We start from the raw sequence: 12,381 nt of genomic DNA on the forward strand, positions 1-12,381 counted from the left end.
GCAAGCGATATTTTTTCTATAGATAGTAAGGACCTCTAGAAGGTCCAACTTATGTGCTGGCTGCATCAAGTCCTAGAGAGAACACACTATGGTTTCCTCCAGGAGAGCCATGATCTTAAAAGAGAATGGCTTATGCCATTCTAGCCTATGACATGCAGCTTAGTGGTTAGTCCATCTTCAAGGAGATGTGTGCTCGAAGGAGCCAGGCCATCTGTCTGGCAAGAGCAAGAGATGACTGTTGGCATAGGCCAAATGATCTACTGGTCCTCACAAAGCATAATCTAGAGGAAGGCCTCTGACACGCTGGTGCTCTGCTGGCCCTGCATGGAGGGTTTACGCATTGCTGAGAAAACCTGGAGGGATCTGAGCTGCTGTGAAGGGGGTACCCACATCAGCAAACCTGCAGGACCCCTGAAATCAAGCGCTGGAGGACCAGTACTAATCTTAGAGACTGCTGCCAGAACCATTTTAGTATTGGAAGTGACCTAAGAAATCACCCACGTGATTCTTTCCTTTGATAGAGAAGTTCAGGAAGTCACTCGGCATCTTGCAGCCAGCCTGCCAGTGGGGCCAGGGCCAGAACCAGGAGTTGAAGAGGCCAGGCTTTGTCCAGCCTCTCTGTACTTCATCATGCCGTGCTCGCCTTGTCCCCCAAAGAGACTGTGAGCTCCAGCACCTCCCTTCCTTCTCTAGCTCTGCCGCTCTGGTCTGGCTGCCACTCCTAAGAGAATAGACGGGGATGGGCCTGCTGTCCCGGGGCCTGGCCTTCCCCACCCCCAGCATTACTCACACATATTGAGTTGCCGAACGAAGCTGGCCATGTTGTTGTGCTTGAAGTACTTTGGCAGCACCTCCTTGGCAAACTGGCCTTGGTCAAAAACATGGAAGCTATTCCCACTCTGTGGAGAAATAAAGCAGAGGGGAGTTAGTGGTGGACATGTGGCTGGGAACAGGACCTCTCCCTGTCTCTTACTTTCCTTCCCTCCTGCTCGCATGGGGCCTAGGAGCCCAAGGGACATCATTCACTAGTATCTTCATTGTAATCCTGACAGTAAGCAGGAACACAATCCCCACACTGGACAGACTAAAAGTTGAGGGCTAGCAGAAGGCTCAGTTAAAAGGCAAGCCTGTCTTGCATGGGCTGATGCAAAATGAATGTACTGTGTAAAAACGTACAGCAATATTGTAAGATGATCAGCTGTGAATGACAGCTATTCTCAGAAATATAATGACCCATCTGAAGGACTTAAGATGAAAAATGCTATCCATTACTGATACTGCTTTATTTAAAATATTATATATACATATAAAAAGTTAACTGAATGAAAAAAAAAAGGCAAGTCCATGTCTTGTTTGGAAAGTTATTAGTTACAAAGGCTCCCTCCATTTGGCACAACCCCCACGAATCTATTGATTTCTCCTGGCTGCCCCTGTTCTACCCTTAACCATTCTGGTCCTCTTCCAGTGAAAGGCCTTTCATACACAATGCAAAGTGATGGACTCCAACTCCCACTGACCCTAGGCACCTGAACAGACCACATCAGAAGCCAGTCTCAAAAACAAAGACATCTCAAATCAATCTTGGCATGTAGGCTTTGACTGGCAGTGAACTTTGGAAAGGCTGGGGAAGAACTGCGGTTATTTCCAGGCACCTGCAGAAAGCCCAGTGGGCTTCTGTGAGGCAGCTAGGAAGTGCAATGGATACAGAGCAATGGGCCTGAAGGCAAGAAGAGCTGAGTTCAAATCAGGTCTAAGGCATTTTCTAGCTGTATGACCATGGACAAGTCATTGCACCTCTGCCTGCTTCAGTTTCCACATCTGTAAAATGGGGGTCACAATAGCACCTACCTATCAAAGCTGTTGTGAGGATTAAATGAGATAGTATTTTTGAAGTGCTTGGCACAGTGCCTGTCACAAAGTAGGTGTTTAATAAATGCTAGTTTCCTTCCTTCCTGAAGGTCAGGCTAACACATCTTTGGCATTTAAATGCCTGCTTTTACATTAGGTTCCCCGCCTCTGGGAAGCTAGGTGGCTCAGCGGATAGAGTGCTAGGCCTGAATTCAAATCCAGCCCCAGACATTTACTAGCTGTGTGATCCTGGGCAAATCATTTCACCCTGTTTGCCTCAGTTTCCTCATCTGTAAAATGAGCTGGAGAAGGAAATGGCAAAACATTCCACTATCTTTACCAAGAAAACTCCAAATGGGGTCAAGAAGAGTCAGATATGACTGAAATGAATGAACAACAACCACTCCTCTTCTGGGAAATGTAACCTCTCCCTTCCCTTAGGCATTTTTTTCCCCAGAGCACTGTCCTGTCAGACAAAGAGGTTGCCTCCCAAAATGAAATCTGTATTTCAACTATTCAGGAGGAAAGCCAATGGCAATGTTTTGAGGAGTAAAAGGTAGATATTTTTCTGACACATGAAGTAGGAAATAAATAAGACAAAAAAAAAATCACAACGTCTGCAAAACCTGGTTAGAACATTTTCTGCATCGGGGTACAATTTGTAACAAATTTTCTTTCATGAGCAAGGTTTGCCCTAGTTCCACCTCTCCTTCTGCCATATTGCAGACCTGGCAACAGTCAGGCAGGCTGCTGACCATTTCCTAGTCACATGGCAATAACCCAAAGCCCTAAGCTTCTAGCTTACAAGTAAGAAGTGATTCCCTCGTACTACTACTCAGATGCCCAGAAAGAAAACTGTATTCTCCTTGTATTCGCAAGCAACAAACAAAAGATAACTATTAAGGCCCTCCCTACTATGTTCTAGGCACTGCTGAGTAGAAATACAGGTCAGCTAAGTAGTACAGTGGATAGAGTGCCAGGCCTGGAATTAGGAAGCCCTGAGTTGAAATCTGGCCTCAGACACCTAAGAGCTGTGTGACCCTGGGCAAATCACTCAACCCTGTTTGCCTCGGGTTCCTTATTTGTAAAATAAACTAGAGAAGGAAATGGAAAACACTTTAGTATCTTTGCCAAGAAAACCCCAAACGAGGTCACAAAGGGTCAGACATTACTAAAAAATGATTCAACAACAACAAAGAAGAAGAGAAAGAGCCAGTGGATAGAGACTGAAAATTGGAAAGAGGTATGAAGAGGTAAATTCCCTAAGATGATGAGAAGCTTAAGGGCCCAAATGGGGATATTGTTGGTAGTAAGGAAAAAGACTATCTTTTACTTTTGAGACTAGAGTAATTAATAATAGCTAGCATTAATATAGTGTTTTAAAGTTTGCAAAATGATGTACATATATCATCTCAGTTAGGAGAGGACAGGATAATGTTGAGGTGGATGAGCCTAGAGAAAAGAAGAGAGCTTGTGACAGATGGCCTCAATTTTTCCAGTAAAATGAGACAAAGTCCTATAAAATGCTTTGTAAACCTTTAACTGATGAAAAAATGTTATTCTACTATTCCATCCATGCCCTAAGCATGATTATGTAACTACAAAAAAAGAATGATGTAGACCCTGCTCTCAAGATGCTAATAGTCTACTCTGAATTCTTCCACAGATCTGTGATTTCGCTGGTACAGTATTTTCAAAGATGTAGTTTGTAACCAAACCATACTTTCTCCTCCTGCGGATCTTTTGCCCATATCCTTCCAAAAATTCTGCTTAGGGGACCACCCTCTGCATCTAAACATTATGTGGGTACCAATGCCAAGCTCCTTCAGACCATGTGTTACCCCTTATTCTTGCTATAGGACTGGTCGATCTCCTCTTCCTGTCACACATCTCTTACAACATGCTCCACCCCACTTCTTATGCATTAAAATATGGCATAGTTTATTTATACCAATCATTTGTTTCTCCATCGTCCTTCAGTTCGCCCTCAATTATGACACCTGGAAACTGTTGTACTCCATGACTTCCAGACATATAACATTACTGGGAGAATACTGGTGTGAAACAGATGGATTTTTGTTTCAAGGAGAAGCCTGGGGCTGTTTCCCAAGTCCCATTCAGTCTACTTTCTTCTAACTTTTCAACTGTAACTCAGGTCACTGTGTCTATTTTTAGTGTCTGGACAAGATACATGTACTGATGGATATCACAATCAGGACAGTGTTCACCCACTTGGTTTTTCCTACCTAGATCGTTAGGCTGAACTCTTTTGAGTGTGTATATTCCTAGACACAAACACAGCTAGGTCCCTATTAGTGTGCAAATACTAAATCCCCCAAAGTGGTCTTATTATTTGAATTTTCACAGCACATCTGCATTGGGTTGGGACCAATGACCATATTTTACATAATTATAATTTCAAATAAAGTGAATTCAAATACATGATAGTACTTCAGGGGATTCATCACTTGTACTAATTGGGACCTAGATCAGGAAAATCACTGAATAAAGTTCTCTCTATTATATTTGTTAAGGAATCTCAAATGACCTTAAACACAGGGAATGGAAAACACATTGTTTGGAAAGCCTGAGCCTGTGTTTTCTTCTACCAAGTCAAATACTTTTTTTGTGGTCAACTAACAATAAGCACAGTGGGATCTTGTTTTCTTTGAGTCTTTCAATTATGTGGTGTAAAGATCTGGTCTGCTGGAAAATATCATTAGAAGAGCATGCCTAATGCCCTCGCACATTTTTATCAAGGATGCCCTTAATAACAACATAGAATACTCCCAAAGATTTTGTAGAGATGTGAAACAAAGAATACAGGGGGTTGCATATTGCTGCTCTCTTGATCACCTTCCCCCCTGCAGTAATGCAGTCAGTGATTTTCTTCTAATTATCTATTACTGTTCCCCTCTTTCAGACATCTTAAGAATTGATCTTTTTAAAAGAGCTTTTCAAATCAGGGGGCACGCCTCTATGGTAAGAAGGTATGAAACTTTCTCGGGGTGGTGACAAGAAATAACAGTCAAAATAACTGGGTATTTTCCAGTACACTTTATGTACTGGAAAATTAATAATGCACTGATTTAACTGAAAACAAATTTAAAAGCAAAGTTAACAAGACACTAATGTGACATGTGCCAACAGTTTGGTTCACTTTACTCTGCCAGAGGGCATCAAACATCTAACAGGGCACATCCAAGCAAGGTCACATGTGAATAAGCCTGTGTCAAATTTCAATGTAAGGAGATCTGCCACCGTCACTGTCAGTTATTGTAGGCTTATGACATAGATGAGTTATGCTGCTTTGCTTACTGCAACTGACATGAAATGTGTAAGCTCAAAGTTAAACAATCTTAGTGCTGGAATTAAAAGTACCACAATAGTCATTATATTTCTCAGTGTAATTCATTTTGGTCAGTACAATATAATAAGCTGGTTTACAAAAAACCTTGCAAAAAATGATATAACCCAAGAAGAATTACAATTGAAATTTTCAGCACTTTAGTTCTCACATTTTTATTGTAAATACATTTTATTAGTGAAACAATATCCCTTCATGATGAATAAATAAACAATTACTTAGAAGAGAAAAATCCACCCGGGCAGCTGAAACTAGAAGAAAGAGAAATAGGCATAGTATAAGTAGTAGGAAATGCTAGATGTAAAAAGCAGCATTTGATAAGAGAGATATTGGTGCTGCCCCTAACTACTGATACAGTTGAAACGATGCAAAGCACTCTAAATGGTTCCACCTGCAGATATAATACAGTGGGAAGGACAATTGTCCATATGTCAGAAGATCTTTGTAATCAATTAACTGAGAAATTAAATTCTTTCTGTTTTGTAGTATGAGTAGGTAAAGGAACAGATGTAGTTATAGATGCTTATTTGATAGCCTAGAAACAATATTATAAATGACTTTAGGGAAAATATGTTCTTTTTCAATGCAATATTATGAGAAAACTTCACTATAATTGAAAAAAATTTTTAATGAGTGTAGGAGAATTGTTTTGGACTCTAGTGATGGAGCTCAATGTTGGTATAAAATGTGGCTTTTTGTGCAATCTGGTTATGTTGCATGCTTCACAATCACTTGTATCGAAAAAATATAATGAAGGGGCAGTTAGATGGTATAGTGGACAGAGTACTGGCCATGGAGTCAGGAGGACCTGAGTTCAAATTTGGCCTCAGACACTTACTAGCTGTGTGACTCTGGGCAAGTCATTTAACCCTGATTGCTTAAGGAAAAAAAAAAAGAACAATCCAAACCCACTACACAGCTAAGTTAAGAGCTCTTTGGCTTATCAAAGTGACAAATTTTTACCATCATCTGCAATATTTTATTTGTATGAGACAGTTTTCTGTGACAGCTGTTATACAGACAAAATATCAATCTCAATTAGTGGTGAAAAATTATTATGAGTAGCAACATCAATTTAATGCACAATTATTTTGATAAATTTTCATCCGAACAAGATCACTCATTTACTATATTGTTATGTTTATAAATTACAAACATGAAAATTATAAAGGATTTTTCAATAAATCTGTGCATTTTTGGTGCTGTCATAAAGTCTAATGTTCTTAATTTTATTTGAATAGAATTTGAACTAAGAAAATTATTTTCATAGATTATCATATGAAAAGTGTTGAGGAGGGACAATTTTTGTATTAAAAAAAAAAAGAAGAGGGTACTATCATCACATGCAGTTTGGAAACCACTGCCATCATGCCTTCAAAATTAGGTAACTTCCAGCATATAACATACATACACATTTGCATATACTTGGCTGGGTTCATATACTTGGGCTGTTCTTTCCTTTTTCTTAAAGTGCCATTTCTGTTTCCTCGAATCACAGATAGAGAAAATCCAAGTGTGATGGCTCTGGATTTTTTTTCATTTTTTTGTTTGAAGCTTCAAGCTTCATCAAATGCTCTTTGGATGATCTGGTTTAAACAAGTCTTAAGCCAAGCTTTCTAAAAACTTGTTTTCCTTTGAATTGCTTCTTAGTCTTATAAAGTGATACTGCTCAAAATCTTCTACCATCATCCTCCATAAGATTTTGCAAATGAGTTTACATCCTAAAATAGTCTGGAACATTGTCCCTAGATGTCAAGCAGGTCAGATGTCTGCTGGGTGAGGTGGTCTACAGGATCTGTCGGTCTCTCCATGTCTCTTCATTGTGACAATTGTTGTATGATGGCTATCGTCTATGGGAAATGGTAAGAGTCCATTGATGATGTCTGTCCATTTATCCCCTTTCTCACTTTGTGGAGTCAAAAGATTGTTTAGATATGTCAGGTTGGTATTAATTTTTATTTCTGCTGCAATAAATCAATGATGTGACTATCCAGATGATTTATTTTATTTTAAAATTTTCATTTTTATTATGAAAATAAGTCAACCATGAACATTTCAATAAAGACTAAAGAGCACTGTATACTAAGCTGCAAACCTGTTTATATACTCACTTAAAAGTATATATTAAATATAAACAAGAGTAACAAAGCTGCCTTCCCTGTCACCTTCTGAGTTTCTTTCTCCTTTTTTTCTGGGGGCGGGGAAAGGGGGCGCATATTTCACTGATGCTCCTTCTTGCCTGGCCCTAGAGCAGTTACTGTCCTGGGAAATAGCCCTTGTGGAGATGGGACCTCTGCCTCCAATTGCTGCAGCTCTTATCTTTCCTTGGCAGACACAGCTATTGAGGACCTGGGACAGAAAATTCTCCATTTCTGCAGGGACCTGCAGAGTCCTTAGTGTTATCAAATAGTTAAATAGCTCAACTTCAGAATGGTTTTGTCAATTAAAATGACATGAAATAGATGTGGAGCTGCCTGCTTCTCCATCACATCTGAACAACCCCTCCTTCATATGTTGTCTATCTCTATAAGAATGTAAGCTCCTAGATAGCTGAGGTTGTCTCATTTTAAAAATCTGTACCCCCAGTGCTTAGTGCAGTTCTGTGTATATAAACACTACAAGCTGTAAAAGAGAATCTTGGCTTTATATATAACTCTCTGTTTTACTATGTATATAGAAGTGCTCATTTTAGTGAATGTGAAGCTCAGAAGAATAAATAAATCTAGCACTTAAAAAGTTTTTTTATTCATTCATTTTCATTTTTTTTTTGAGTATCATTGTCATCACTCACCAATTCCTAACCTACCAGAAAGAAAGCTAGTTGTTGTTCAATTAGTTATGTCCAATTCTTCATGACCCCATGGATCACAGCACAATAGGCCCTTCTATGTTCCACTATCTCCCAAAGTCTGTCCAGGCTCATATTAATTTCTTCCATGAAAACTATCTATCCATCTCGTTCTCTGCTGTTTTCTTCTCCTTGTGCCTTCAATCTTTCCTAACATCAGGATCTCTTCCAATGAGTCTCATTATGTTGGCCAAATTATTTAAGTTTCAGCTTCATTATTTGTCCTTCCAATGGATAATGTCTGACTTAATTTTTTTAAGTATTGACAGACTTGATCTCCTTGCTCTCCAAGGGACTCTCAAAAGTCTTCTTCAGCACCACAATTCAAAAGTGTCAATTCTGTGGTGCTCAGCTTTCCTTATAATCCAACTCTCAGAACCATACATTGCTACCGGAAAAAACATAGCTTTGACTATATGGATCTTTGTCAGCAAGAGACAAGCAAGTCCTCTCAAAAAAAGGAGTCAAGAAAAGCAATTCAAGCATATTATGTCTGTAAATACATGCTTCTTTCTGTACCTCCTGTACCTATTGCTTCTATGCTAAGACAAAGGAAAGGTATGCTTCACCACCAGTCTTCTGAAACCATAATTGATCCTGGCATTGATCCCATCTCTAAAATTTTCCAAGGCTGTTTTTTTTTCCCCATGTTATTATGGTTTGGTTCTACATGTTTTGGTTCTATCCACTTGACTCTACATTGATTCATACAAGTCTTCCTAGGTTTATCTGAATTCATCATATCTATCATTTGTTATGACAGAGCAACATTCCAAAATTACCACAGAATTGGCAAGGTGGCAGAATACCACAATTCATTCAGTTATTCCCCAATTGACTAGCATCTCTTTTCTTTCCAGTTCTTTGCTTCAACCAAAAGTGTTGCTTATTGGGTTATAAGGTATCCCTGGGTCAAAGTATGCACAACACAGTGACTGACTTTTGGGTACAACTCCAAAATTTTTTCCAGAATGGTTGGACTTATTCATAGCTCCATTAACAGTGTACTTGTCCTTGAGGAGCCCTTCTAAAAACTGTCATCTTCCTTTTTTGGTCATCTATGACAATCTGATGGGTGTGAGGTAGAACCTCAGAGTTGTTTTAAGCTGTATTTCTCTAACAGTTAGTAATGTGAAGGATTTTTTCACCTGGTTGTTTATAGGTTGAGTTCTTCTTTTGAAAGCTGCTTGTTCAATTCCTTTGACCATTTATTTATTGGGGAATGGCTCTCAGACAACGGATTTAAAAACCACTCGGTTTCTGTCAGTTTTACTTTTTGTGATGTTATTTGGTGCTTACCATGTACACTACTTCCTTATTTTTCTTGAAGGAGGCTTCTACTTAAGGTTGAAATAACTGGCCTTTCATTTCTTGATCCTGAGCCATATTTTCCTATTTTTTTTTTTGTTGTTCTCCCCTATTGACACCTTTACATTGAAGTTCCTGAGTATTAAAAAATATGTTGATTTAATTTGGAGGGACTCATCAAGTTAATTAAATTTCTTATAATCTGTGACTGATATTGGTGAGTAAGCTACAATTATCTTCATGGTAATCTTTGCTTTTATAAATCAAGGACACTACAAACAAAGATGATAAAGTGTTCCATGAAATGACATTTTTACTTGCTTTTGGACAGGATAAAATCGACCCTGCCAACTCCTTTATTTGTCTTTCAAGGAGAATCTAACTCATCCTTCCATGATGATGCAACTTCCTTATGACTTCTAGTTTCATTTATATAGACAATTTCAATATTGATATGATTTCATTCCTGCAGTTATATGTTGATTCACTGGTCACTGGATAAGATGTCACATTTAGAGAACATATATTGAGTGCTTATTGTCTACAAACTGTGTGATTCTTAACATGGTCGCCTGGAACGCAGAAATGGAAAAGGGTCCGAGGGGACTAAAGGTCATTTTATATTTTTGCTTCATGGCCAAAGAATTTATCAGCCTGGCAATGTATGTCTGTGCTCAAGATAGGTTGGATAGCAGACATAACTTATTAGGCTTGCACCTGAAGCCTTTTAAGCATGGTAGAACTTGCTAGAACTTGTATTCCTTTGGTTTAGCTCTCAGGAACCCTAGGCTATACCACTATACAATAATAAGGAACCAGAACAAGACTTTACAGGAGAGTCGAGCAGGAGATACAAAACAGAAACACATATTACAGTATGAGACAATATGAGATAAGGGCCTTGAGGGGGTAACAGATAACTGCTGACATTTATATAACACTTTAAAGTTTGCAAAGAACTTAAAATGTTAACTTATTTGGTATAATGTATTACAGGGGTTCAGAGGAGAGAGAGAATATACCTACTAGTGGGGGGAATCATGGAGGAATTAGCACTTGAATTACAACTTGAAGGATGGGTAGGATTTCACCAGGCAAGTGGAGAGAGAAGTAAGGGCAAAGGATGAGAAATGGGAAAGCATTAGATTTTTATGGGAAACAGTGAGTGGTTGAATTTGGTCAGAGTACAGATTATATGTAAGTGGATAGCCAAAGAAAAATCTAGAAAAGCTGGGGGGCAGGGCAGATTGTGGCAGCCTCTTAATGCCAGGCTACAGAGTTCACATACTTCATTTAGCAGGGTCATCCACCAAAGCCTTACTCTGGCACTTCACTGTGGCACAGATACACTCAACTCATGCTCTGTGTGCAGCTGACAGTGATAGAGATAGTACCAATGTGGATTTATCTACAAAAGGCAAGAAAGTGACAGCTTTGTGGACCTTTGACAAAGAAATTAGAGTGTGGAGAAATGAAGGAAACACCCTGTCTTACTGAACTTGGAACTTCATGACTCGTTTCACATTCTGGGTCATTGTTTCAACAAAGGCTGTGGTTTAAACCTATAAAGGAAATCAAACCACGGAAGTGGGCAGGGGGCATTCCAATCACTTGGGAAGTAGACTTAGAGGCCTTTCATACTGCACAGGTGTTAAAAATACTCTCCCAGCAATACAGCCATCTGATCCTAACTGGACCAGTGTCCTTTTGCAAAACCATTCCTACATTATAAGCAAACTACTCAAACTTTGGGCCAAGATGGCTGCCTGAACAGTGCAAAACCAGCACCGGTACAAGCAAATAAGCTTGCAGTGTCCCAGTAGAACCTCTGATTGTCCAGAGTCATGTATGACCTACAGGGCTCTTGTGTTTAGAGGCAGCAGAAATGGAATGTTGTAAGCAGCAGCAGCAATTAGTCTGAGACAGTTCAGGTACCCAGAGGTCCCTAATACTCTAAACTAAGATACTCTAGAGGATCCTGAAGATACAGCTCTTCAAATCTCAAAAATCCAGGGGGACCTGACCCTGGGAAGTGAAGGTTGAAACAAGAACCCAGGTGATCCAGGGTAAGATCAAGCAGGGCTGACCATCCCACCCAAAAGGATAGCAGAAGGGGAGCCCAGCACTGACACAAGCTTCAATTAAGGACTAAAGTTAGAGAGAGGAGTAAACCAAAAAAGACAGCAGCCAATATTAAAAATTATTGTAGCTTTAAAGAACCCCAAAAAGGAGAGAGTAATTCTATAACAACTACAAGCAGAGACTCAAAGGGGGAGGGGAATGGATTTTTCACAAGGACCACATGAATATTGAGAAGAAATTACAAAAGATAATGAATAAGATAAAAGCTCTGGAGAATTAAAAGCATGATAAACAGTTTGGAAGAAAAAGGGGTAAACTCTATTTAAATAATGGACTCCTTGAAAATCAGAATAGCTTGAACAAGAAATCAATGATTTTGAGACAAGAAATATTAGAAGAAAATTAAGTGACTGAAAAACTAAAAGAAAATGTAAGCTATTTGAACAGCTAACTTAAAAAAAAGGTAAAAAAAGATACTTTAGGAATCACAGGATCCTCTGAAAGCCAGAATTAAAAAAAAAAAGAAAAGAAAGAAAAGAAAAATCCTGGTAGTATTGAGTGCCAATCTATTAGGTCCAGGGAAAAGATGGAAAATGTCTAGAAATTCTGAAGCCACAAAACTACCCTCTTCTTCCAATTAAAGGAAAAAATGTTGATAGGAAATACTCATACGCTTTAGTATCTTTTATACTCCTAACTTCCCCAAAGTACTGTTGTGGCATGCAAGTGAGTTTGGTTTTTAAGGATTCTGCCAGTGGAATGCAAACTCTGGCAGGTTCTACTCAGGTTCTGAGTGTGGTCCCAGACTTAAGACTGTGAGGAACAGCCAGGTTAAGTGCGAAGAGGCTTATTGCCAATAGGCCATTCGATAACAAATACTTTTGTGTCAGCAACTCATGAAAGAAAAGAAAATGCAGAATAGACTCAG

The 12,381-nt window shown here is 39.1% G+C and overlaps 1 protein-coding gene across 4 annotated transcripts in view; it reads right to left on the reverse strand.

Annotated features, from left to right (window-relative positions):
• The window catches only part of HSF1 (heat shock transcription factor 1), a 60,283-nt gene that overhangs the window by 26,599 nt on the left and 21,303 nt on the right, over positions 1–12,381 (reverse strand). For all 4 annotated transcript variants that reach the window (XM_027857646.1, XM_027857647.1, XM_027857648.1 and 1 more), the window contains exon 2: positions 791–899. In XM_027857646.1, the coding sequence (XP_027713447.1) occupies positions 791–899 (109 nt within the window). The remainder of the gene's footprint in view (positions 1–790; positions 900–12,381) is intronic.

This window comes from Vombatus ursinus, unplaced genomic scaffold, assembly GCF_900497805.2.
Source record: "Vombatus ursinus unplaced genomic scaffold, bare-nosed wombat genome assembly UNPS02012319.1, whole genome shotgun sequence".
Taxonomy (NCBI): domain Eukaryota; kingdom Metazoa; phylum Chordata; class Mammalia; order Diprotodontia; family Vombatidae; genus Vombatus; species Vombatus ursinus.